This window comes from Pezoporus flaviventris, unplaced genomic scaffold (genome assembly GCF_033815535.1).
Source record: "Pezoporus flaviventris isolate CSIRO_AGI_PZ_B2104156 unplaced genomic scaffold, CSIRO_AGI_Pfla_v1 ptg000007l, whole genome shotgun sequence".
In the NCBI taxonomy this organism is placed as follows: Eukaryota; Metazoa; Chordata; class Aves; order Psittaciformes; family Psittacidae; genus Pezoporus; species Pezoporus flaviventris.
The window spans coordinates 76,131,573-76,157,772 of NW_026892555.1; the positions used below are offsets into that span (position 1 = coordinate 76,131,573).

Sequence of the window (26,200 nt, forward strand, 5' to 3'; positions counted from 1 at the left end):
CAGAAAAATTTATATAAAAGTCATGCCAATGAAAGTCACTACCAGGGAATCCAGAGTCATCCTAAAATGCAGCAGTGCAATCTGACTGTAACCACTTGCAAATGCCTTAATGATGAATGCATAGCCAAGCAAACAGCAATTTGCCTGTGGCATCATACACTCACAGTGTTCAGCATGCTACAGCTAGGGGCTTCATGAGCAAGTCTACGCCTTTTTGTGTGTCACCTCCTTACATGAGGTCAGAGGAACTGGTAAGGTCATGGAAGCTTTTAAACACATACAACACCAGGACCAACACCAGAGCTGCTGCCTCAGCTGTTTAACAGGCAGATTTTGTCTACACCTGCCTGTAACAGTTCACCTACTTCAGTGGGAAACCATGCCTCCATTCTAGCCAATACATGTCTCCTGGGGTCACCTTCCTCCAGCAAGACCATATGAAACACCAGTACTCGATAGGAGCAACCAAAGCTGAAATCAACAGTAAATTTAGAGTTTTAATCAGCAAATCTTTAAAAGATCTGAAATTTTGACTGACATTGATCTAGATGTTATGGTACTTTTGAGCAGATTTTAGGTAGAAAAATTGAGTAAATTCAATATAAAACAACTTCATTGTAAATTATTAATCCAGCCCTGAGATGGAGCATTAAGCAAGTACAGTCAAATTCTGAGGACAGTATTAATCCTGGAGTTCTATTTTTCATCAGTGCATTTCTTCAACCAATTACCACTTAACCATCCCACAATCTCAAGTTTTCACCTCTTTAGTGCCAATTAGATAGTCCAAAACACCCAGCTAACTTACATATGGTACTACCAGTGAAAACATTCAACACACTGCATCTCAGCCTCCCAGGCCTAGGATCTTCCCTTGGCATTTTGCAGAACTGGAAAATGAAGATATTCAGACAAATGACAATGTCAACTGCCCCACAGTTAACAGCTGGGACTACTTTGCCACATATCTCATTTAAGATATTTTATTTTTTAAGTTAAGCCAACCTTCATCTCACCGGAAGAGACAAGCTCCCTGCTCTTCCCATAAACAGGAAGGCACACCAGCGTACACATCCCATTTGATAAGTACCGAGTCCATTTTAGCAACAGAATCCTGAAGCCAGAAGCCATTAAATCCCTCTTTCCAGAAAACAGCTGCATGCAGCTCTCTTGGGAACTCAGAATCTCACTTGCACTCGGAAGTGCATCTGCTTTGTAGCATTGTTACTCATTCCTGTCTTGAGCAACCACTTCGACTTCATCCTCTGCAGGTACTGCATATCACGCTGCTGAGCATAGGCTGCCCCTTCAGGGAGAGAGGAGGAAGAGAAAGATGGGTAAGTGTAAGCAACTTCTATGCAAACCAGCACATCTGTCCATTTACAGCAGCAGTCAGCTATATGTTTTCCTTCCCCTACTGGCATGTTTCTTTTCACTTTTCTCTTGGGCAAAGTAAGTTCCCTCTATGAATATTCACAACTGTGATTAAAGGAAAAGGTTGTTTTGCATTCCAGTACTGGTATAGGTGGGTGTGATTCTTCTGTTTCAAAAGTGGATATAGACCACATCACTGCTCCCCAATCGGAAAAGTATCCTACTGTCAAAGAAAGACTGGTTCATGTTAACATTATTAAATAGCAAGAGCAGTGGTTTTGATGGCAGAAACTAACAAATCTTACGAAGTCACCAAATACCAAAACACACATGCTAATGCACTGAAACGCTTGCACAGAAGTTGCAATGGATTTTAGATGCATACAGCTTCCTCTAACTTATTCTGTTTGGATGTCAGGAATGAAAGGGAACTAAATATAAGGGAACTAAATATAAGGGATACTGCATAAAACCTCAAATTAACCTATTTAATTGCAGAGTGATGACTCCCTACAACTTCTTCCTCTGCAAAAACCCCACATTGTCACTCACCTGTCTGACTTGTCCAGCCCAAAGCTCTGTACTGCTGCAACACCCGACCCACTGTTTTCTTGTGGTTTGCTACAGTCACTGCTCTTGACAGACCAAATCGTTGCTTGTAGTATCTCATTAAAGAACGATGACCCACTCTTGCACCTGCTCAGAGGAGGGGACATCTTATTATGTATAACGAAGCAGCTTCTGAAATGTAGGACTCAGCATATTATGAAAACTGTAGAAAATACCTGTGCTGAGAAATGCTTTTAAAAATTCTTAAAAGCTTTAGGACTATTAGGAACTTAATGTAATTACCGTAAGAGCTGCCATACTGCACTCTATCTTGAAGAAACAAAACCAAACAATGATGATGTTCAAGACGGCCTTAGCTACAAACAGGAAGCTATCAGAAAACTGTATTTTAATTAGGAGAAGGAGCATACTGGCAATGCTGTTTCAAAGTAACCAGGGAAGTAACTTGCTGACATTCAGGAAGTCTTCTGTAACTACATAGTTGGCAGCACTTTTCAGAATGAAAGGACTGAGGTCCCATCATACAAAACCCACCAAACCAACCAACCAAATATAAGTAAGCAAAAAAGCCAAATGCTACACAAGGCAAGAGAAAGGTTTCTGAAAAAAAAAAAAATAATTTTTCTGAACTAGTTTACTAAATTAGTTATCAGCTGCGTCCCTGAAAAATACCTACACTAGATAACTTCAGTTAGAGCTTCTCCAAGTTGCACTGAAACAAGACACAGAAATGCTGGGAGTACACCATGAGAGTCACATGTCAATGAAGATGTAAAGTGAGCAAAGGAACCCCCCCTGCCTCAGTCCACATACACATTAATGCTGAGAAAGCTGAACTACTTGGTAATGGAAACAATGAAAGATGAGGACAAAACCCCAAAGACAAATGCAAAATTACTTTCTCTCAACAAAGGAAAAAACAGTGACCTATGCTGCAGGAAAAAGCTGCAGCTGTAAGAAGTGTAGAAAGTACATTTTAACACAAATACTATGCCTGAACTACCTGAAGGAAGGATCAGCTCCATGGTGTCATCATCATAATCCAACTCTCTCTCTGTTGGGCACTCTCCAGGCACCTCCACATCTTCCCCATCCTTGTGATCGGGGTAACTGCTCCTGTGGAAGAGTAGCAGTACATTGTTTGTACATGGTGAGCAGCCACAACTACCCAGAACCACTACACAGAATTGCCACACAGCTGCAGCAAGCAACAGATACCGTTAAGTTTCACTTATCTTAGTCTGAGAGCACTTTCCAGCACCACCCTACCCTGAACACAGGGTGAAGACAAAGTCCACCCATCCTTCACCTGGTTCTATGTGCAGAACTCAGCATGGTTCTGCTGCTGCACACTTAACAGCACATTAGGCTGAAAAGCCACCACTGTGCAGCCCACCTGCTCTGCACAACCATTAAATGAGTGCTCCAAGAAGCTCCACTAAATCTGTTACCATAATAGGAGGTATTTCTGACCAAAATGAACACAGCTTAGGATATGCTATGGGAAGCTGAACAAAAAGCCTTTAAATATCAGCAGTCCTGTTTAACTCTGGCTATTAAAAAAATCCATAGTACATATTAAGTCCATAATCTGCCTAAAACGCAAGAGACAGTTACACCCTTTTATGGTCTTTGCTGCTGAACTGAAATCTAAACTCAGTAACAGCAAACATACAAAACAGAATTTGAAATATATTTTCATGTAGAACTGGCATTAGTGGTCACAGGAGAGGATAAGCAATCATCATGTAATGCTTACCTAGAAAAGTGATGAACCAGCTATGCAAAATAAGCATCAGAACAAGAAACAGGATGAAATTTTAAGAATTAATAATAGTTTCTGATGTAATATTCAGCTGTCCTTTCGTCTGTCCCAGTCTGTGCTCCACTCAAAGAAAGGCTTTCTCACCTAAAATCATAGAAGTCTGCAAATTCCAGGGCAGCATCTCCATCTGTGAAGAGTTTGCAGTGGCTTTTATCATTCATGTGAGCCTGTACTGCTTCTGTAGAGTAGAAGGATTTCCCTTTTTCATTGCACCAGATGCAGATTTTCCCAATGCCAACTTTCTCTCCTGTAGAAAACATTAACACTTCTATTGGTCTGAACAGAGCCTCCCTTGTCAATAATTAACATTACTGTAGTGTAGCTTCCCAGCTTGCAGACAGACAGACTGAGCAAGAGCCTTGAGCCCTTCATTTCTACAACAACCCCGCTGTTCCTATGCCTTGACCATATGGCTCCATCAAGGACAAATCTGTGCATTTAAAGGTTCCTTATGACAAGGTATTGATCAAGATGTATTCTCACCAACAAATTTCATATTTCCAACAGTTTTCCATCTAATACTACAAAATTCTTTTACTCTCCATTATACGTAAGCTTCAAGGAAGATACATTTTTTTTATGGCTTTTAGGTCACTTACAATGAGGCAAATACTTGTGACCCATTAGTAGTTTATGTGCACACTTCAGTAACAGAGTTTTGTCCTAGATTACATGTGGTTGGACAGCTTTCTCAGCATTAGAAAACCGATACAGGTACAAGACCACGTTTGCTTAGTGAGGTTTTCTCTTACTCTCCCCAAAAGACTGTGGTCTTGTTCATGATCAAAATACTGGACAGCACTCAGATTTTTACACTAAAAAAAAAAAACCACCCAAAACTTTTAAAGTCATATCCAAGTGAAAGTAAGCAATAAAGAAATTGGAGAACATTTGCAGGCATACCCAGGTACTTGATTAGTCCTCTGAGATCCACAAGGTACTCTATATCTGGAATGAAGAAACTATGAGCTTTTGTCATATGTGCCACATTTTTTGTGAGAGATCTGGAATGGTGGGGACAGAATAAGCAGTCTGTGACTGGTATGGCCCCAGCAGCAGGAGTGCTTTCAGCTTCTGCCTGTCTCTCCTCTTCTCCTCCCACACTTTCCATCTCTTCTTCAGAACCAATCTCTTCATCAGAATCCATATCTTCCCAGTCTTTAAAAGGAAGTTTTAAAACAAAATTATTTATATGATTACTTGTCCCAAGCAAAAGGAGTTCCAATTAATCTAGAAAAAGTTATCACAGAAAATACTGCATTTTCTATTCTTACGGTTAAGTGCCACACAGTCACTTCCAGGTGCAAGAATAAACAACTGCCAGTAAAACATCATTTCTTGTAAGATGCATATCAAAGATTAAGTCTGCTCATAAAAAAAGCTGGCAATTCTAGTATTTTTTCCCCTCCATTTTCTTGACTATTAACACTTTACTGCTGTTATGAAGCCTTAAATTTAATTCACCACAGCACAAGAATGCAAGCATGGCTCATTAAAAACAATACAACTCTGCCAGAATCATGCAAATACTCATTTCCAGAAGTGAGGGGAACCACACTCCTGTTCACACACACACCTTTAACAACAAAGAACAAAGCCAGCTGCCACAGACAAACTATATGTTAGTATACACCAAGATATACTAACAATTTTACACAATTGCAAGATTACTGCAGAGCTGATTAAGGATAAACAAACCAGCAATCTGATTATAGTTCCAGAGGGGTCTAGAAATCTGGTTTAAGGAGTTCAGACGTGGGGCAGTGAGCATTTTGCAGTACTCTATTCCTACTGGTCCCCTTTCGACTGCTATGTGCACAGTGTCTGTGAACACGGAACATGGTGCTCCCCAGTGGTGTAGGATGATAATTAGAGAACTTTGCTATAGGAAATAGCTCAGTAATTTTAAAAGACTCACACTGAATTAACAGGACTTGCAGGAAACATTCCTGGACAAACACTTAAAAGGAAAAAATTAACATTCAGAAAACTACCAGGATTTTAGCATTACAGTTTATGACTAACATGTTAATACAAAACAGGTGCAAGTTGGCTCCTTCTTTAGATGTTAAAAAGCATGTTCAGAGGTATATGTTTCTACTTCTGTAGAACAGATTCCCTGAACTGCAACTCAAATTTCACCAGCACAAAACTGCTGTAACAGATGTAATAACATGACACAATGGTTTCAGTAATGGAGCTGGAGTAGTATGGTCCCACTCCATTCACGCCTGCCCCCTTGCTGCAGCTTAATCACCCCACTGGGCTGCTCAGACAGATGCATTTGGAGCTGCACTGTAAATTACAGCACTGAAAGCATCCAGGTTACAAATAAGCCTTTTCTGGGAAATCTTAAGCTCTGATCTTTTCAGTTGTCTCCTTTCTAGGCTGACCTCCAACAACGACCTGTCTCCACACAAGTGGTGAGGGAAAAGCAGCAGGAAAAGGCAGTTGGGGTGGCAACTCCTGAACCAGTTTTAATACAGATGCTGACATGCTAAGAAGCTATGCCACACAGCGTAAGGCAGACCTACTCCACTGGTCTTGATAGGCAGAGAAAAGCAAAATCTGCCCCACCTCCTTCAACAGATCAATGAAGTGATTGGTGGGACAACAGCAAATGATCATGATTGGATTTTTGTTCATCTATTTTTCAGAAGTAGTTTTAGGGTAACCTTTTATGTTAGCCTTCCTTAAATGAAACTGCCCCTGGATTCTCACATGGGAAACAGTGCTCAGGTTAGTAACTGCTTATATTCAACCTTCACAAGCATTAATATCTTGACAGCTGGCAGTTCAGACACTGACACAGAGTCCTTGACAGCAACCATGGGCCAACCTTAACTCCTTTGTTAATTTACTGAACAGGAAGACCTTTTGTGATGGAAAATGCTGTACTACTGGAAAAATATACAGAGGTTTTTATGCAGAATTTTTTAACCCAAGCTATCTATTGTCAGAATGTTTGCTGCCTTACCTTCTTCCGTATCCTCTTCCTCCTCTGCCTGTTGTTTGGCCAGCTTCTTCGCTTGCTGTTCAAACCACTGTAGCCGTGGAGGTTTTTCCGATCGTTCTCTACTCTGTGATAAGCTGGCACTTACCATAGAAACAGGAGAGCTACTTGCATCACTACGAGGCAAAGGCATCTTCTTTGGAGAGGAAGACGGCTGAGCTCTGATGGCTTGCTGAATAGCTGCATTCATTTCATCTTTGTTTACACTCTCTGGAGCCAGCCCCTTTTCCAGGTTCTTTTCATTTAGTATTTTCACCTTCTTGCTGACAGCTTGGACAGCTTTCTTCTCCAACTCTAAGTGCTTCTTGGACTTCAAGTGATTCTCATAGGTATTGAAGGTGGAGAATCTCTTGCTGCAAACTGTGCAGTAAGTGGCAGTGATTTTGTTCTGCTCCTCTGCCACTGCTCTCTGCGCTAGGACTCTCTCTTCAAAGTTCTCAGCTGTGACAGGAGGCATGTCAGCAACCTTACGCTTCAGGTTATATCTATGCCAGTCGGTTTTGTAATGGGCACGCTGAATGTCCGCATCCTTGAAAGCCACACGGCAAGTGATGCAAGTGTAGGTTGCCATTACTAGAAACAGGGGGAAAAAAATAATAATCATGGCAACAAAGGCAAGTAACAGTTGCAAAAAACCCCAAACACAACATGCTGGCAGCACCCATGTAAGGCAGCACAAGTATATACAGTTCTTGTACAGAGTTAAATTTATTAGACAACTACTCTGCTGTCCTGAGATCCCACTTGGAGTGCTGTGTACAGTTCCGGTGTCCTCAATATAAAAAGGCCATGGAACTGTTGGAACAAGTCCAGAGAAGGGCCACGAGGACGACCAGAGGACTGGAGCACCTCCCGTATGAAGATGGGCTGAGAAAGTTGGGGCTGTTCAGCCTGGAGAAGAGAAGGAGCCTTCCAGTAACTGAAGGGGGCCTATAAGGATGCTGGAGAGGGACTCTTCATTAGGGACTGTAGTGATAAGACATGGGATAATGGGTTCAAACTTAAACAGGGGAAGTTTAGATTGGATATAAGGAGGAAGTTCTTTAATGTGAAGGTGGTGGGGCACTGGAATGGGTTGCCCAAGGAAGTTGTGAATGTTTCACCCCGGCAGTGTTCAAGGCCAGGTTGGACAGAGTGCGAGGTGTCCCTGCCTGTGGCAGGGAGGTTAGAACTAGATGATCTTAAGGTCCTTTCCAACCCTAACTATTGTATGGTTCTATGATTACCAGTGATGACCAATCAGCATGTTACGTACTGAAACCAGGACAAGGGAAGAAAAAAGAAAAAGACTTTGATACAGTTATCAGGGATTAGTCATACCACAGCAGCTGCAAGACGATCCCAGCTCTGGACTTAGCACCCACTGTGCTCATCCAGGTTAAGACACAGGATGAGAGGGTTCCCAGCCTTGCCAGCAGTGCTTCAAAAGCTCTGCACTTTTTACTGAGAATGAGAAACTAATGTTTCTTATCAAGCTTCTGTTCTGCCAATTATAGGATTTTGAAGAGACCAGTGACTGCTCCAGAACAAGGGTAAAAATGGGAAAACATGCTTTCATGCCCACTTCCCATTTTCTGCAGCCTAATCAGATGGGAAAAAAGGTATCACATTTAAAAATACAACCCTTTCAGCTATTTCAGTACAGTGCACGTTCCGTTAACAAAACTTCACACTGCAGAACTGTTAATCTGGAAATACGGTCAGCTGTGCCTACATGTAGTGCCTGAAGCCACTCCCACTCCTGGTATTCCTCCACTTCCCACCATTCATCTCAGCTGTGCTACTTTGGCTGTCAAAGGAGAGCTGGAGGGCAGTGGCCTGTGTCTGATGCTGTCTTTTCCAAACCCACAAGTTTCCTTCCTTCCTTTTCAGTGCTTAATGAAACTTGACCTTTTCTTCCTTTTAAACAAAGTTGGTGGAATCTCTTGAACACTCTGAAGGCAAAGAGCAAAAAACCACATTCTAACTGGAGATAACTAAAGCCACCCCATCCTTAAAGTGATTTAGAAAAATTGTGTTTTAATCTGAAAAAAAAACCAAACCCAGCTAATAAATCAGGAGGAGGAGGTCTGAAAGCAGGCAGAGGAATGGCAGCCCTCCAAGAACAGGGAGAAGCAGCAATTAAAGACACAAATATGCAGGATTGAAAGGTACCTTATGAAACGCTTGCTCCCTGGACGAACTGGACTTCACTGCTGCGCTATCCGTAATCCTATGGTGACAAAGAACACATTAACAGAAAATAAAAGCCAAGATATTTTATTTGAAATAGTGTTACTCATCCTTCCAGTGTAACAGATGCAATTTGTTTCAGAGGAAAATATATTCTCTGCCTTCCAAAGGATCCCGACTGCTCCTTGAAGCACTCTCCTCCCACCAGCAGAGCTCCCTATCCCTTTCCCAGTCCAAGCAGGTATTTTACTGCCATAAATCAATGGACACGGAATTATGCTGTTTATCACAAAATCCTTACAGAAACCTCAGGGACAGAACAGTCTGGTCTATTTTGGCAGGGAGCTGAAACTAGCTGATCTTAAGGTCCTCTCCAACCCAAACCATGACTACATTTTATGACTACAGGCAGACAGCTGCTACACACTAGATTACCCTGAGGTTAACTGAAAATAAGGAAACCCAAAACAGGCCAGAAAAGGTATGTAACTGAGAGGATCTAAACGCATAAACCTCCATGTCTGATTACTGAGTGGAGAAATAACGTTTACCACTCCAGCTGCGTAAAGCAGAAAAAGGCCCTGCACAGCCCCGCGAGGTTTCGCCAGCTCTGCCCCTTATTCCGGGATATTCTCACCCACAAACCCAAAGCACTGAGGCTCAAGAAAACAAGGCCCGAGGCACTCACAAGTCCTCAGCCCCAGGCTGGTTCTCCCCACAGGGCCTTTACGACGCCTCCTTTTAGTCGCTTTTATGTGAATCTGAATTGATCCGGTGTCCATAAGACTGACACAAGACAGGCCGGAGCTGACCAGCCGGACACGAAAACTGACCGCACTGCTTACACCCGGGGAGCCATGAACGACTGAAATAAACTAAACCAAAGCAGCACGGAGCCTGCCGCTGCCGCCAGACGTGACCCGAACCAGCACCACAAAGGGGATCCGCCTCACGGGAGCCCGATCCGCACCCCCGGCCCACCCGCTGCAGCTGGGACAGGGCCTCGCCCTTCCCCCGCCACTCCTGATAGAGCGGAGGTGGGCCGGGCCGGGCAGGGCCGAGCCGAGCCGAACCGAACCGAACCGCCTCCCCGCGGCCCCTCCCGCCCCCCAGCCCCACGGGATCCCCACCTGCCACCCGCAGGGGGAAAGGCCCCTGCGTGCCACTACCACCGGAGCAGGAACACGCCACGCTCTCCCACGCAGATGAACAAGGCCCCCTTCTTCCGGCAAGGAAACCCCGCCCCGCGCCGCTGCCGCCCCCTACCGCCGCGGAGGCCCCACGGCCCGCCATACTGCCCTCTGCGCCGCCACAGGGAGATGGCGGTGCCGTTGGGGGGCCCTGTGCCGCTCCTGCCGCCGGTACTGTCCGGCTGTAAACAGCTCTCCTGCAGCCTGGCTCCAGGAGAATCAGCGGGGTTGGAGAAGACCATTAAGATCATCAAGTCCAACCATTATCCCAGGACTGCCAAGATCACCACTGAACCATGTCACTGCGTGCCTCACATACGCGGTTTTTGAACGCTTCCAGGGACGGTGATTCCACCACTTCCCTGGACAGCCTGTTCCAATGCCTGATCACCCTCTCTGTGAAGAAATTTTTCCTAATATCCAGTCTAAACCTCCCCTGGTGCAGCTTGAGGCCACTATCCCTTGTCCTATTACTTATTACCTGGGAGAAGAGACTGACCCCCACCTCACTACAGCCTCCTTGCAGGCAGTTGTACAGAGTGGTAAGGTCCCCCATGACCCTCTTTTTCTCTGGACTGAACAACCCCAGTTCCCTTGGCTGCTCCTCCTCACACTTGGGCTCCAGACCCTTCAACAGCTCCGTTGCCCTTCTCTGGACCCACTCCAGCACCTCAGTGCCTCTCTTGCAGTGAGGGGCCCCAGAACTGAGCACAGGATTCAAGGTGCGGCCTCACCAGCGCCGAGTACAGGGGGATGGATGATCACTGCCCTGGCCCTGCTGGCCACACTGTTTCTGATACAGGCCAGGATGCTGTTGGCCTTCTTGGCTGCCCGGGCACAGGCTGGCTCATGTTCAGTGGCCGTCAGTCAGCACCTCAGGTCCTTTTCCTTTACATAATACTGTGTAACGTTGTCAGACAGGTTCGGGGGTGTGAGCCCAGGTCAGGCTGAAAACACACATCAGCAGAACCCTGCTAAGGGGGTCTGGTGTTGTCCTTGTGGGGTTTGGTCATGTTTTTTTCCTACTTTGGGAACAAACATACAATTCAACAGGATGAAAGATAGAAACTAACATTTATTAAATGGTTTTACAAACAATCAATATAATAATTTCATGTTTACAAAATAGTAATCAGGCTAGGTAAAGTGCTGCAAAATACTTTAAATAAAGACATTTTTGTAATTTTCCAGTTTCTGGTTACCTGGACAGGTGCTACTCACAGACTGTTGACGCTGCTTGTATGCTGAGAACAGACAAGGAGACTACAGGGAAATTGTTCAGAAGGCTTAGACAGCCTGGGAAAAGTGCAAAACGGGCAAAACCCAAGTAAAACGAGTATTTCTTCAGATCCTATTACTTTGGGTTAGCATGATCTCCCCTCCTCTGCATGGAATATGTTTTTTCCTCCGAACAAACTGAAGAACAGTAAATAGTTGTGTAATACCTATACACAGAAAGCTGTGTGTGCCGAAAACAGGTGCCTTTATTCTGGATTTGGCACAGTGAAAGCCACCCACTGGCCAAAAGGATATCCCTCTGTCACTCAGACGTACTAACACAAGGGGAAATTTCATGAGTACTAAGGACTGAACTGCATCCCACAGACACACACTCCTGACACACAGTGTGAGGAAGCCACTGCATGGCACGGGAGGGGGAGCACTTCAACCCCACTACTGCAGAAATACATGGCTTCCTCCATTTACTGCTAGGTGAGAGCACAGCAGGCTACACAAGCAGTACTGATTCAATAGCAAGATCATACTCTGTTATCCCATGCTCATATGTCCACACCCTAATCTATGCCCTCTTGCTGCCTGTGCTGCCTTTTGACTGAAAATGGCACACCAGCAGGCTTTCCATGGAACAGAAGCATATTTCAAAGCTCACTTGCCTTTCTTCTTGCCTGTGTATTCAGTTTTGGAAGATGAGAAGGTGATGACAGTGCTCGGTAGAAAAGATGCTGTGGACCACTGTGACAGGGCCATTTTGTGGCAGCTGCTAGCATACATCAAGGTGAAGGTGTCTTGAGGGATTTCCAACTGGGCAGTGTGCAAGGGATCTCAGAAAGGAGAGAAATATTTTGTGTTTTTTGCTGTCAAACTGCTGTCATTGGAATGTATTGTGTCCAAGCAAAGTATTTCTTATGTGTGCTTCTTTGGGAGAAAAGAGGTGATTTCCTGCAGAATATTAAACACCCTTCCACTAGCTGAGGAAGAATACTAAATGTTACAGTATTAGCTCATTCCCATTACACAGTATTTAGGGACTTGAATGGATTTGACTATCATGAGAAAATAAAAATAAAATCCTAAAGATACTCAAATCTCTTTCAAAATTATGCCCCTAAACTTTAATGATTGCTTGTTCAAGTTTTGCGCTGTTTTTCTTTCTGAAAAAAAGACTCGTACCAGAGAAAAAAATCAATCTGTCTTCTATCTTGAAACCAGAAAATGGATTATTTACAAAAAGTCCAGGAAACTCCTCCAACTGCTTTTCCTTCTTGATCTAAACTGTTACCCTAGAAGAGTGCCCCTGCTTTACACATTTTTATGACCACAAGTATTCTTCATAAAACAACAATAAAGTGCACGCTGTTACAATGCCATAACTGACAGGCAGCTAGTCCATCCCATCAATCCACCCCAGAAAAGCTAGGCTAGGCTCTGCTCTCTCCCTCCCACCTCTCCCTGTGCTGTAGCCTGTTTCCCTCCTGGCAGCAGTATACTCCTATACGAGGAAGTACACAGTTGTTTGGGTGTCCTACAAAGTTTCACCAGCAACTTAGAAGTTGGGCTCTTCTGACTGTATAGATTGTCCTAATCATGCAGCAAGGAATAAGCATTTTAACTCATCTGAGAAATTTAAATGGCCTTTAAACTTACTCATTTCCCAGGAAAACCTTATTTTTGTTTTTGTTTTTCAAATGGGAAGGTCTGGGGAAAGCTAAAAAAGAAACTGCAACCAATGCTGTGGAAGTGACATGGCCATGTTTTTTCAATCATTTCCAGAAACTTGCTTTAAATGTTAAGATGATGTAATTTCAAAAGCTGCATCTTGGATCTGTATCCAGCATCCACTAAGTTCATAATGGATTTGATAATGAAGGCACAGGCTCACTTTTTTGACTGGCAAAGGACAGCAAACACGATCAATATGCATTACTGACACAAATGCACAAGCAACAATAAAGCTAGTGTCAAAAATTCCCAGCATTTTCCATTTTGCTACACTCTTTTTGGCCATCTGCCTGTTTTTCACCTCAAAATAAAATAAAATAAAATGGAGTTAACTTTAAACACAGGTTTGCCTACACATACATGTTAGTGAAAGAATTTTATCGTCTGTTGCTGTACTTTCTGAGGGTCCTAAATGACGGTATTCACCTCTTCAAATGCCAGCAAATGGAAAATCACTTCAGTAGTAGTAGCAGCTGACATGGTCCCTCAACTTTGCTAACGACTTACATCACATTAAAAACAATAGCTTTACTTCTTCCTATTTCTTTGATTACTATTGCTTGGTATTGCAATTCAATTTCATCACAGGTGAACAAAAAAAAAGCCTTAGAAAAAATTAAGTTACCTTCTTAAGTTCCTAGGCCATTCACTCAGCATGCATGGAGTTTAAACTGGCAAATAATTTCAAGAAGGTCTTTTTTTGCTTAAATTACATGCCAAGAAGAAGATTCTGAGTGTCTTTCATATCAAATGACCTCACCAAATGCTTTCTTAATAAATTCTTAAAATACAATTTTAAAATATTCACCTTGCAACACAACTTTTGTTGCAAGCAATGGCAGCTATCCTGGGGAAAAAAACGAACCCCACAGAATCTGGAATTAAGGAAGTGGCATCTAAAAATGCCTCTCTTTTTTTTTTTTTTTTAAATCTCTAATTTATATTCCAAACAATTCCTCCCCTCACCTGCTCCCAACCAAAAATGTGGTTTGGTTTACATGATGCTAAGTTTTTAATAAAAAAATGTGGCTGACTTAACATGGGCAATACTGCTAAGGACCACACTATCAAGGAATGCAGCAGATAGTCAGTTGAATAGCATACCACTTTACAATTCTACAAGCCTAAAACAGCAAAAAAACCTTGGAAATGCATCATCATATCCAAAATAATTTAAAGGTCTTAAGAATGAAATCAAGTTCTTTGATAGTGTTGCACGTATGTTTAAACTAGAGTTGTGCTGGTTAATGTGTTTCATCTATACTAGATGTACCATACATAATGCTAACTGCAGGGGTTTATACTTTTCGGTATGATTGAAAGAGGTGAGATTTAGTTCAATCTCATGGCAATTCTCTGATAAAGTACGCTCGCTGTGTGAATCATTAATTGTATTACATGGTTGGCAATCCAGGGCAAATAAACCGCCCATGTGGAAAATTTGGCTCAGGACCCCAAAATACATGGTTGGCAAAAAGATAAAAAAATCCTCTCCCTCAACTCTTTTGAACAACTGACTTCCAACACTTATCTGCAATCGAACAGTGGATAGATAATTCATTTCCATGCTATTACATTGAAGTATAACTACCAGAAACATTAAAGTATCAGTATCAGCTGAAATTTATCCAGTTAATTCACTCTGCATAAGAGAAATTATTATTACAACACATCTAAAGGGATAGTTAAAGCTTACAGTTAAGAATTTTCTTTTTTTTTTTTTTTGCATTTGATTTTTTTTTGTGTTTTATTTTTATTTCTTCTATATTACCAGCTGTGATTTCAGGTTAATGATTTCCAAGCAGATTTGAAAGGAAGCCTGAAGACTTCTTCTTTTCCTGTGATTCTGCTTCTTGGCTTTGTGAAAGTCCCAACTCTTTCTCAATCTGCTCAAGCTCAGACTGGTCAAGCAGTTCAAAATCATCAGCTTCCTCTGTGTCTGTCTCCTCGCTCAAACTGGGCGCTGCGTGTGAGGGAGCTTGCTGCGCAGACTGCAACTGGTCTTTGATGGCAGCAGACACCGCAGCTGCGATAACATCCCCAGCAATTCCACTCATTAAATTAAAGGTTTGGTCACTGGTCAAAGGCAAGGAGAGCCCCGCAGTGGACGGTCTGTCTTTACTCTGTCTGGAAGCATGTTCCACCTTGAAGTACGTGTGTTCCTTTTTTTGTTTCTGCTGGATGGGCATACCGATGCTGGAGTCATCGTCATCATTTGTTCCGGCACCATTCTCTAAAGAAGGAAATTCTGATAGATCTCTAGCAAATGCTTCTTCATGATCACTAGGTCGGTCAAAATCTATTACAGGGTTAACAGAAGGAAACAGTGTTAGCAAACGCAACAGGTCTCCCCAAAAAGCAGCCAAATGTAAAAATGCTGAAAGTGTTCCTTTGAATACATTTACTGATGTCTTAAATCTCGTGTCACAAATCACCTGGTATCAACCTAACACAGGAAGTTATGTGAGCAAAGTATCTTCCTTAAGTGGTATCTAGCTGTACATGAAACAACCCATGTAAATCTTTACCACAGATAGTTCTAAATAGACCAACCACATAGTCCTAAGATTTATAAGGTGACAACAGGTCTCTCAACTCTTTTTCTTCACAATGTATGTAAATAAGAAATATTACAAGCTTTTAATACACTTGTAGAAAAAAAAAAAATAAAAAAGAAAAGCTTATCTGTGTAAATAGATAAAACCAATGTAAAGGCTCAATTTATAACTTTTTCTTTCTTGGCCAATGGTTGTAATAAATAGGAAATGGGAAATGGAAACTACATGTGACCAGAACTGCTTCATGTTTTCAAGTGGGTAAAAAGCAGAATGTAAACAAACAAAAAATATTATAGTTAAATAGCTGCATTGATGGCATGGTATTTGTTATTAGAAATGTGTAAAACATACGCTACAGTACATTGCCTGTGGAAGAGCCCTAAATGAGCGTAAGGGAATACTCTGATCTAATATTTGAATGAGAAGGTAAAGAATAATCACTTTGAACTTACTTTCTATGAAAACAAGCAATAGGAGCATTCATAAGGGCTAAGGAACTGAATCCTACAAATGTCTCATGTCATTTTCTCCATTTTCTTTGGGAAAAACAGGCTGGGAAGGTGAGGAGGAAGGGTTGTGCTGTATGCAGAGTGCACAGAGCTTTCACAGGAGATGAGCCAGTCCTTGGATGCATCCCGTCTGGTCTTGCACTCTTGTGTATGTCCCATTTGCTGAAATGCTCCGTGGGGGAGAAGAGTGGATGTTGTTTATTTTTCTCTTAGTAATGCCTTTTAACACAGTTTCTCACATTATCCTTACAGCCAAATTGGTTAGCAAAGTGGGTAAGTGAACAGTAAAGGAGAGTGCCAAGGTCAAACAGCTGTGATCAGTGATACAGGGTACAACTGGAGGCCAGTTACTAGCGGTGTCTTCTAAAGCTACTGAAATCACCACTGTTCATTGTATGTTAATGACAGGGATGAGAGGATGGAGTGCACTCTCAGCAAGTTCATGGGCAGAAAGGAACTGCTGTAGGTCAGGTGTCTGATATTCTGGAGGGCAGGGTGCCCTCAGGGGGACCACAACAGGCTGGCGAAATGAACAGGCTGAAAAGAAACATCATGAAATTCAACAGAAGCAAATGTGAAGCCCTGCATCTGGGATGGAATAACCTGTGCAGCAGTACAGGTTGGGGCAATGAGACAAAAAGCAACTTCCAAGAAAAAGACCCATGGACAGCCATTCAGTGGCAAGCCCTTAAAGCAAGGAAGGCCAACCACAGACTGAGCTTTACTAAAAAAAACTGAAGTCAAAAAGTCAATGGAAGTAATATCCCCCCTCTCTTCAGTACCTGAGAGCACACATTTGGAGTACTTCGTCCAGTTTTGACCTCTCTAGTACAAGACAGACAATGAAGGACTGGAGTGAGTCACTCAGAAGGCCAGCACAATTACTAGGGTGCCGGAGAACAGGAAGTATGAGGAGATACTGAGGCTTTGTTTGGCCTTAAGAGAAGGTGGAAAGGGAAGATCACATACCTGTCCTTAACTACTGAATGGGAAGATAAAGAGAAGATGGGGCCTGACTCTTCTTAAAGGTGCACAGTGGAAGGAGGGGATTAAATTGACACAAGCTAGAACATGGGAAATTTTTGACCAGAAACAAACTTTTTCATGATGAGGATGAGCAAATACTGAAAAAGGCTGTCCAGGCAGGTTGCTCAATCTCTACCACTGGGGGTGCTGAAGTTTCAAACTGGTTACAGCCCTGAACGACTTCATGAAGTTGAGCCTGCTCTGAATAAGAGGTTAAATGAGATGAATGACAACGGCTCACTCCAACTTCTGATTCTGTGATCATATAAAGCTGTCTATTTACAACCTGAAATATTAACAAAATAAAGTACGAATTTCGTCTGTATAATGTCATTAAGTAATATCACCTTATTTTTCATTTACAGTGAACTTTTCCTAGAAGAAAAGAAATGCAAGACAAGCAGAGTAACAAATCCAGATACACAGACAAGATTACACCAAACTAGCGATGTCCTTAATTCAGGCAAAGTGCTCACTGAAAGCTTGGTTTGTAAAAAGAACTTAAAGATCTGGTCAAGATCAAGACAAGTGCTTGAGGATCTTTTCCTTAGTCTTCACACCTAATTTATGCTTATTGCTGGCTGTCTCCATTAGCATTCTAATAACAAAACCTAATAATATTTTCTTTAATTGGTTGTTGAGCAGTTCAAAGTATTACTTTTTCTTCCTCAGCTTTTATTTGCATAGGTCACCCACAAGAGCTTTGGTACTAAATTCAAAGGTTTACTTGCTTGAAAGTTTTGGTGGGAGAGCTGAGTCTGGCACTTACTTAATATGTCTGGTTTACCCACCACTACTTACTTATTTAGAAGTATTTCTTATACATCACTTATACATCAACTTCCTGATGTACTTTATTACTTTTAAGATGAGGACAGTTCTTACACAAGATGTTATCCAAAATTATATAAAAGACTGGAATTAATGTTAAATTCATTGTACAGAAAAACAAACAAACGAACAAACAAAAAACAACAACCCCAAAAACTTGTCCTCAAAGTTTCTAATCATTTTCAGGTAACTTACATGACTGCAACTCATCCATGAAATAGATGAAGCCATTACATACCATCAGATGTGTCTGTCTGTGGAGAGTACCCTTCAGATAAGTTAAAGGTCCCGTTATCGGTCCAGGATACTTCCGATACATCTGTGTCAGACACTGACAGCTCTTTGGCAACAACTGCAGGATTAACCTACACAGAAAAAAGGCCCATACATGGCATTCTTACACTAAAGAAAAAACCAACAATCACAGTACAGGAAGCCAGTGCTTAGGCACTGAAAAAGAAGTCTCTTTCATGTCATAGCAATATAAATTGCCTCCTATTTAAGTTTAGTTGCAGAAATATGAAAATAAGAGTAGAATATAATACTTAGAAGTGAAGCATTCCTCTCTGTAATAACTGATAGCTATATTATACTAAAGCCCAGAAAATTCCAGTTATTCATTCTGAAATTCCTACTGTAAGGAAAGCAGAATGTGCCTGCAAATACAAAATACACATATAAATGTAAAGAAATACATAAACTTGGTTCAAAACCCAAGCCCATTATCTATAACTGTCAGAAATTACCTAAATAAAAAAATCATTATCCTTTATGAATTTATCCAACAATATTAAATTGTGTCAGCTATAAATATTTAGCCCATGTGATAGAATTTATTATTTTTTAGAATACAATTTTTTTCACAATAAGTTCAAAGTGATCACTGTCAAAGTCAGGCTCTAATGACTATTGATCCAATACTGCCTAAAAATTCCTATAAACCTGAACTTTTTTATACCAACCAGTGTTCTGACTATAATGGAAAATATTTTGCCATACAGTTATTAAGAATATTAAGATAGAAATGAGATATTACTGTGTTCTCATACATATTTAGAAAGATATTTATAGGTAATATACTGATTTGTACTATCACTGAATATGATCAGACAAGTGATACAAAAGTATCTGACAAATTATTCAGGTTTTCTATGAATGTTTCCCTTTATATTTTGATAAAAAATTAACTGCAATTTCACTGTTGCAAATAAAAATAGCCAACTTCGCTATTAAATTCTAGTTTAATCATTCTACAGCCAATACAAAGTAAACAGTGTCTTAGTTTAGTAGGCCAAGGAAACCATTACCTTGAAGGCCAGAAGTCACAAAAGTTTAAGTTAATTAGTATAAGCCTAAAGATGGAGACCATGAATCACTTTGAAAGCATACTGCTTAGTTCAGGAACACAGCCTCCTGGGCAGGATAAAGTCTTCCACAGAAGAACAGAGACAGTAGTCTAGATACTCTCCATTATCTATATAGATTTCTAAAAGCAAGACAGGGCTGACTGAAAAAAAGTCACCTTAGGACACAGAGCTGATATGTCTAATTCACTGTCATCTTCTGTGGGTTTTGTTTTTGCTGTTTCTGAAAGAAAAGAAAAATATTTTTTATCCTACTCATAACAATGGACTTCCAGGTTCAGTGTGTGTTCTCTGTCAAACAGCTTGCACAGTACTGTAAACTTTCACCTGTTGATACAATGCATCATTCATGTAATACGCTACTAAGGTGAGGGAAACAAGGCTGACTGAGAGGCTAGATATTTATCAAAATGTATTGTGCAGCAGCCAAAGCAGGAGACAGAATATTGCTCTGAAATATATTCTAACAGATTTATTTACCTGCATTGTACTTACTTCAGAAGTCTCTGTTGTTGTGTGTTAATGCAATTTTCTACATAATTGCATGTAACTGTCATTCACAAACCCCTTCTTCTTTGCACCCATCTACCCTGCATCCATATTTCTATGCAAATATGCATACAAAACATCCTCTGAGGTCTGGTAAGATGTTGCTCCTTACAGGTTAAAGGACACTGAGAAAAGCCTCATGAATATTTTAAACCAATATGACCTGAAAAACAGGCATATTATTCCTGGTTGCCTATTTTTTGCAACTTTCTGTTTCCTCTCTTGTGCCATTACAAGGATTTATGAATCCATGTGGTGAACCCAAGTGGGAAAGCAGAGTCAGGAACTTCTCTGGGTTAAATTAAACTGGAGGGTGAGAGGCAGAAAAGAACAAACCTAACCTCAACCATTTTCCCAGTCTGGCTTATGAAACTGTCCTGGGTTCAGCAGTAGCAGTCATGTTTTTTCCTTTGTGTTAACCGGTGCAGTGCTGTGTTTTGACTTCTAGTTTGAGAACAGCGTTGGTGAAGCCGATGTTGTCGGTTGTTGCTAAGTGATGTTTACCCTGACCAAGGACTCTGTGAGGCTCATGCTCTGCCAGGGAGGAGGGGAAGCTGTGAGGAAGCAGAGACGGGGCGCCTGACCCGGGCTAGCCGGGGAGGTATTCCATACCACAGCACGTCATGCCCGGGGTGGGGGGTAACTGGGAGTTACCCGGAAGGACAGGAGCTTCCGGGTGGAACTCGTTTTCTTGGCCGGTGGTATCGTATTCTCTTCCCTTGTTATTTTCCCTTATCATTGTTTTAGCTGATAGTAGCGGTGGTGATTTGTTGCTGGACTGTTCTTGTCTCAACCCGTAGGAGTTGCACTCTCTCGATCCTCCTCCCCGTTCCTCCGGGAGCGGGGAAGGGGAGAGCCCCGGTGCAGGGGGGGGGGAGACGGACACGGACCTTGATTGTTGTCAGCTCGGCACCACTCACTGGGAGTGAGTGAACAAGTTACCTGACTGGGTTTAAACCACGACAGAAACTCATGAAACAATACTCTGATCTCTCTCTCTGCTAGTTTCACTTAAAAGTAGAACAAAGCGAATAATACACAAAAGAAGATTTTCAATGCATTAGTCCTTATTTCAATAACTACTGCATTACATGTAAGAGAAGACGAAAAAGCAGATGGTTCCTCTCACTGTGTCTAGGAACAGAATACTATGAAAATGGTTACAAGAAATACATGTTTTAAAGCAGAGGTGAAATCTACTGATGTAATACTAACTAAATAGGGTAGGCTACCTGCAAGTAATGTGACTACCCTATAAAGGTTTGATTACCAAAACTGTAGAACACACAAAAAGCAAACTAAAGGTAACATTGTTCATGTAAGTATTTTTCTTGGAACAGCTTTAATAATTAAAATCTCAAAGTTTCCAATGTTACAAAGATTTCAGGCAAGATAACTGGGAGTTTGTTTTAAACTGATTTCTTCCCTGCTAACTAAAAATTTTGATTAATTTGTAGCTACTGTCTTAACAGCAATTCTTAAATGGCTTTTGAGTATCTGGGGAAGAAAAATTCTTGTTGCTGTTCGGAGTGAAAACAAGGTGGATTTAGATACTGGAATAGAGTTCAATCTCTGAAAAAGAATTCTGTTATGTACTTATTTTGTGTTCTTGAGTGAATCTCTCTCCTGGGTACATTTACCATAGCTAAACAGAGACAACCATTGCCATACTTACAGCAAGTATTTTTCTCTAAAAACCTAAAAGCATTACATTTAATCAAGTATGAAGGGAACCATCTGTCTTGCCTTGTTTCCTTCAATGAAATAGCATCTTTTTACCATACCCAAAGATCCAACATACATTATTACTCCGTATAAAGCTAAGAACAGTAGCCAGGTTTAATAGGAATATTGCAGGAAATACCTCTACAATTAGCTTCACAGAACAAACCAAACTGTCTGTGAAGTGAATAAAATCTTCTCTGAATATGGAAATACATTACTTGAAACTATACTTAATTACTCACCAGATCTCTCTTTTTGCCTCTGGTTGATATATTCCACTATTCCAAAATCTAGTTTCGTCAGAACAGTCTTAATTTTGTTGTATACTTTCTGTCCAAATTCATTGCACTTAAGGAAGGGACATAAAAAGGCACACAATACTGTGATAAAAATGAAGACAGAGAGAAAAATTGTATTGAAATATTGCTTTATGTGAAGTTACTCAATAAAGCTTAAACAATGCATTTATATACGTTAACTACTAATTTTACATAATATCATTAGCTTTACATAAAAACACCCTGTTAAATACTGTTCTGTTTTCAGCTGGGATAGTTATTTTTCTTCCTTAGTAACTGGTGCAGTGCTGTGTTTTGGCTTCAGTCTGAGAACAATGCTGATAACACACTGCTGTTTTAGTTGTTGCTCAGTAGCACTTACTCTGATCAAGGACTTTTCAGTCTCGTCCTCTGCCAGTGACTATCCCAGCTGAAACCAGGACAAAGGACCATGTGAGACAAACTGTTAACGTCCAGTCCAGTTTCTAGGAGCCACTACTACTCGTTGCAGAACATACCACTGTATTCATATCAATGGACACATTTTTTACTTCCTTTAAGGCCCAGTTTACGATCACTATAACATTTATCATCTCGAGCTAGTCTGATTTTGGTATCTCTACCTGAGACACATGACTATGTAATATGCCAGAATCAAGATGCTGAAAAAACTTCTGAGTTCCATATGACAAAAAACACTTGTCAGAACCTACATATATATGTATATGTATCGCAGAGCCATAGAATAGTTTGGGTTGGAACTGACCTTAAAGATCATCCAACCCCCCTGCCATGTGCAGGGACATCTTCCACTAGACCAGGTTGCTCAAATGTGGCCTTGAAATGTTGCCAGGGATGGGACATCTACCACCTTTCTGGGCAACCTGTTCCAGTGTTTCACTACTCTCATCATAAAAACCACCTTCCTTGTATTTAGTCTGAATCTCCACTCTTTGAATTTAAAGCCATTCCCCCTTGTCCTGTCACAACAGACTCAGGTAAAAAGTTTGTCCCTATCTTTCTTATAAGACACCTTTAAGCCTTGAAAGGCTGCAATAAAGTCTCCCTGGAGCCTTCTCTTCATGCTGAACAACCCCAACTCTTTCAGCCTTTCCTCACAGAAGGGGAGCTCCAGCTCTCTGATCGTCTTCATGGCCCTCTGGCTTGCTCCAACAGGTCTATGTCCTTCTCATTCTAGGGGTCCCAGAGGTGTTGCCCAAACTCAGATGAAGGACCTTACACCTGGCCTTATTGAACCTCATGAGGTTCACACAGGCCCACTTCTTGACCTTGTCCAGGTCCCTCTGGATGGCATCCCGTCCCTCAGGTGTGTCAACTGCACCACTCAGCTTGGTGTCATCTGCAAACTTGCACATGTGTGGAAATATAAATAAATAAATACTCCCTATACAAAGACCAAATAATGAACAAACCACGTACATACATGATAATTGAAAAAGAGATTCTACTTACACAGGACATAGGAGAGGACAACTCCAGGAATGTAACTTCCCAAGACAGTGAAAAATGTACATACACTGCAGACCAGTAGGCAAAACTGGCAAAAACATTAGAATTGGCTATTAACACTTCTACTGCTTAAATCATTAGATAATTTTGCAAAAGAAAAATGCTGCATGCTAAATGAGATCTAGAATGGAGTAGAAAATTGAAGGTTTTGTTGGTTTTGGTTTGATTTTTTATATAAGGAAATCTTTAACACTTATGGTGTACACAGTTAATTTTGGCTAACTAGGATGTACCCTCTCTTCTGTTATAAAAATATGCTATTTTTATTCATTTACTATTAAGATTTAACAAGTTCGTGGTTTTTTCAGAAATTACTAGAAATTACTTCACTTTCATTACACAAAAAAACCCACTGAACAGCTGATATGCAGGAAAAAACCCAAATTACTAATTTAATTACTGCAATGCATGCATGCTGGATGCTTAGAAAAGCAAGAAAATCTTTCCTGTAAATACACATCTCTCCTCTGTTGTGTTGCTTCAAGAAACTGTTTTATATGTTGACAAGAACTCTTTTGATGCTTTTTGGCTACTCTAGCATCCCTAAAGACAAGACTGAGCTGAATTTTCTACGTAAAACCTGGGATTTGGCCTTTGCTGTGACTAAGACATACAGTGCATCTTCCATAACTGCACAATGCTGAGTACAGAATTGATCTGTTGAAAGTTTTCAGAAAGAATCAGTTTGCTTTTGGAGCTGAATTGCAATAAAATGGTTAATTCTCCAGCTCAGTTTTTCCAGTAAAAACAGAACAAAACAAAAATCAAACCCACCAACTATATCCATATAGAAGAAAAATTATCACAATTAAATATAGGAAATTCTCCTCTATCATGTAACACTTGTGCAAGTATTCCTGAAGATTAGTTATTTGGGGAAATGTATATCTAGGAACTGTGTATTTTTTAGCTACGTTTTGGGTTTTTTCCAAGTTGTTATTAAATTGTGATGTTTTAAAGTTCCTTTCCATGGAATGACTGGTGACGTTCCAACAGCTGTAAAAGGTGAGACTGTATTGCTATAAACTCTACTGTGAGCACCTTCACTCACTGATGACCTACCTGTGATCTCCATAGCAAAAAAATTAGCAGAAACTCATAACTGAATGTGGCTTGGTTTTGGTTTTAATTTTTCTCACATTTTTATTAAGTAATATTGAACATTTGGGAGTGCTTACCTTGCCAGGGTTTTGTTCCTTGAAGTGGGACATTTCTTGAAGAAATACAAATAAATTCATCAGTGCTTCTGAAATGCACTGATTTATCCTGGGTCTGTAGTCTTGCCTGGAACTGATGACTTTCCAGCTGAGTAAAACAAAGAAAAATACCCAACAGCTTTGGTTATAGCTCATATGAAAGTTGAAACTGGTTGAAAACAACATGTTGTAAAGCTATAGCCTTCAGCAATCCAATGGCTACTGCTATGCTACAGAAACCTGTGCTTGTTTCCACATATTTTCTATTGGGCTAATTTAATCTATTTCAATATTAAGAAAGTATCTGTTCAGTAGTAGCAATGCTCAGTCCATATAAGCAGTTATGGAAGAAATTACTGCTTATTCATTCTGGCAATATGAAAATACTGAATTCAAGGCACAGCTGTCATCTAAATTAAGCAACTGAAGCACAAACTTGTTTCCTAATATTATTTTCCTTAAAAAAAAATAAAATAAAAATGTGCTTTTCCTTTTCTAATTTTTGTCCTGTTCTGCAAACTATGATGATCCATAAGAGGTTGTTAGCTAACTGCAAAAAAAAAAAATAATTGCTTTTGAAGTCTTGATGTCTATATTAATTCCCTTACTGAACTTTTATTTCTCTATTGTATTGAAAGGACTGTTTCTAAAGCTTAGCTTATGATCAGTCAGTCCTTTAAATACAATTAAAAAGCCCCTGTACTGAAGAATTTGCTGAAAAACATGAGAAAACACATGTGTCTAAGTTGGGTCTGATCAGCTTAGACAATAACCAGTTCAAATTATTATATCATGCACCTTTTCAGAGTAGACAAAACATCTACAACAAAGATGTTTTATGAAACAACAAACGAAAAGGAAAACATACACAGGCCAGTCAATGTCAAATCAAATTGGTACAAAGTATGGATGTACCACCATGCAATTACTGATTAACTGAAGTAAGTTCTGCACTAGTTTTACTATCTTCCACATAGCTCCCGGCTCAGTACACAGAGCTTTGATCCCAGTGAATGCAAGTAAGCCATAAACAATCCCGCAGTCATTTTATTTGGATACATAATCCGTTAAATGTCCAATGCATCATGGCATTGATAGCAAACATTTTGGCATAGGCAGATCAAATTACAGGATAAATCAAAAATGGCATTATGAAAAGAATGAATGTATAAGGGTCAATGTGCAGCAATAAGGACGTACACATAGATCAAACTGCCAATTCATATTTCCAAATAATGACTCTGCTCTTTAGCTACTAAAACACACAAGGCCCTGATAGCAGTTGTTCTTGTTATTCAGAAGACAAATGCCCTTGAGATAGCTCCCTGGGACAACTTCAGTGTTAGCAAGCATCAGTAAGTGACTGACGAGACTTTTGCTGTTCAAACTTTACCCTGGATAAACTTAGTGTTCAAAAGTAATATTTAAACATTTGATTTAACATCAGGAATAACAAGATATAATTTATTTTTTTAATGAATGTAAGACTAAAAAAAAATATATATATCAGAAAAATCATCTATCCTCAC

At 40.6% G+C, this 26,200-nt stretch overlaps 2 protein-coding genes across 4 annotated transcripts in view; both read right to left on the reverse strand.

Annotated features, from left to right (window-relative positions):
• Positions 1-472: 472 nt before the first annotated feature.
• Positions 473-7,392, reverse strand: ZNF622 (zinc finger protein 622). The gene is made up of 6 exons (XM_061449255.1): positions 6,747-7,392; positions 4,673-4,927; positions 3,854-4,016; positions 2,948-3,060; positions 1,927-2,070; positions 473-1,306 (listed from the first exon to the last, which is right to left on the reverse strand). The coding sequence occupies exons 1-6, from the start codon at positions 7,384-7,386 to the stop codon at positions 1,179-1,181; spliced, it is 1,443 nt and encodes a 480-aa protein (XP_061305239.1). The 5' UTR covers positions 7,387-7,392; the 3' UTR covers positions 473-1,178.
• Positions 7,393-11,197: 3,805 nt separating this feature from the next.
• RETREG1 (reticulophagy regulator 1) overlaps positions 11,198-26,200 on the reverse strand; it is a 65,233-nt gene continuing 50,230 nt past the window's right edge. For 2 of the 3 annotated variants that reach the window (XM_061449253.1, XM_061449254.1), the window contains 6 exons: positions 24,654-24,780; positions 23,419-23,503; positions 21,910-22,047; positions 19,552-19,616; positions 18,268-18,394; positions 11,198-15,404 (listed from right to left, as the gene is read on the reverse strand). In XM_061449253.1, coding sequence (XP_061305237.1) covers positions 14,893-15,404; positions 18,268-18,394; positions 19,552-19,616; positions 21,910-22,047; positions 23,419-23,503; positions 24,654-24,780 — 1,054 coding nt within the window. In that variant the 3' untranslated portion in view covers positions 11,198-14,892. The remainder of the gene's footprint in view (positions 15,405-18,267; positions 18,395-19,551; positions 19,617-21,909; positions 22,048-23,418; positions 23,504-24,653; positions 24,781-26,200) is intronic. The other variant, XR_009742660.1, reaches the window with a different exon arrangement.

Bases quoted from the DNA above. Each gene is read 5' to 3' on its own strand.
- ZNF622 (XM_061449255.1), bottom strand. From the start codon at position 7,386: ATGATTATTATTTTTTTCCCCCTGTTTCTAGTAATGGCAACCTACACT. The intron at 4,928-6,746 runs GTAAGGCAGCAA...TTCCTTTTAAAG, and splicing joins GGAAGAGGATACGGAAGAAG to ACTGGGAAGATATGGATTCT. The intron at 2,071-2,947 runs GTAGTTCAGGCA...TCCTCTGAGCAG, and splicing joins GGAGCTGATCCTTCCTTCAG to GTGCAAGAGTGGGTCATCGT.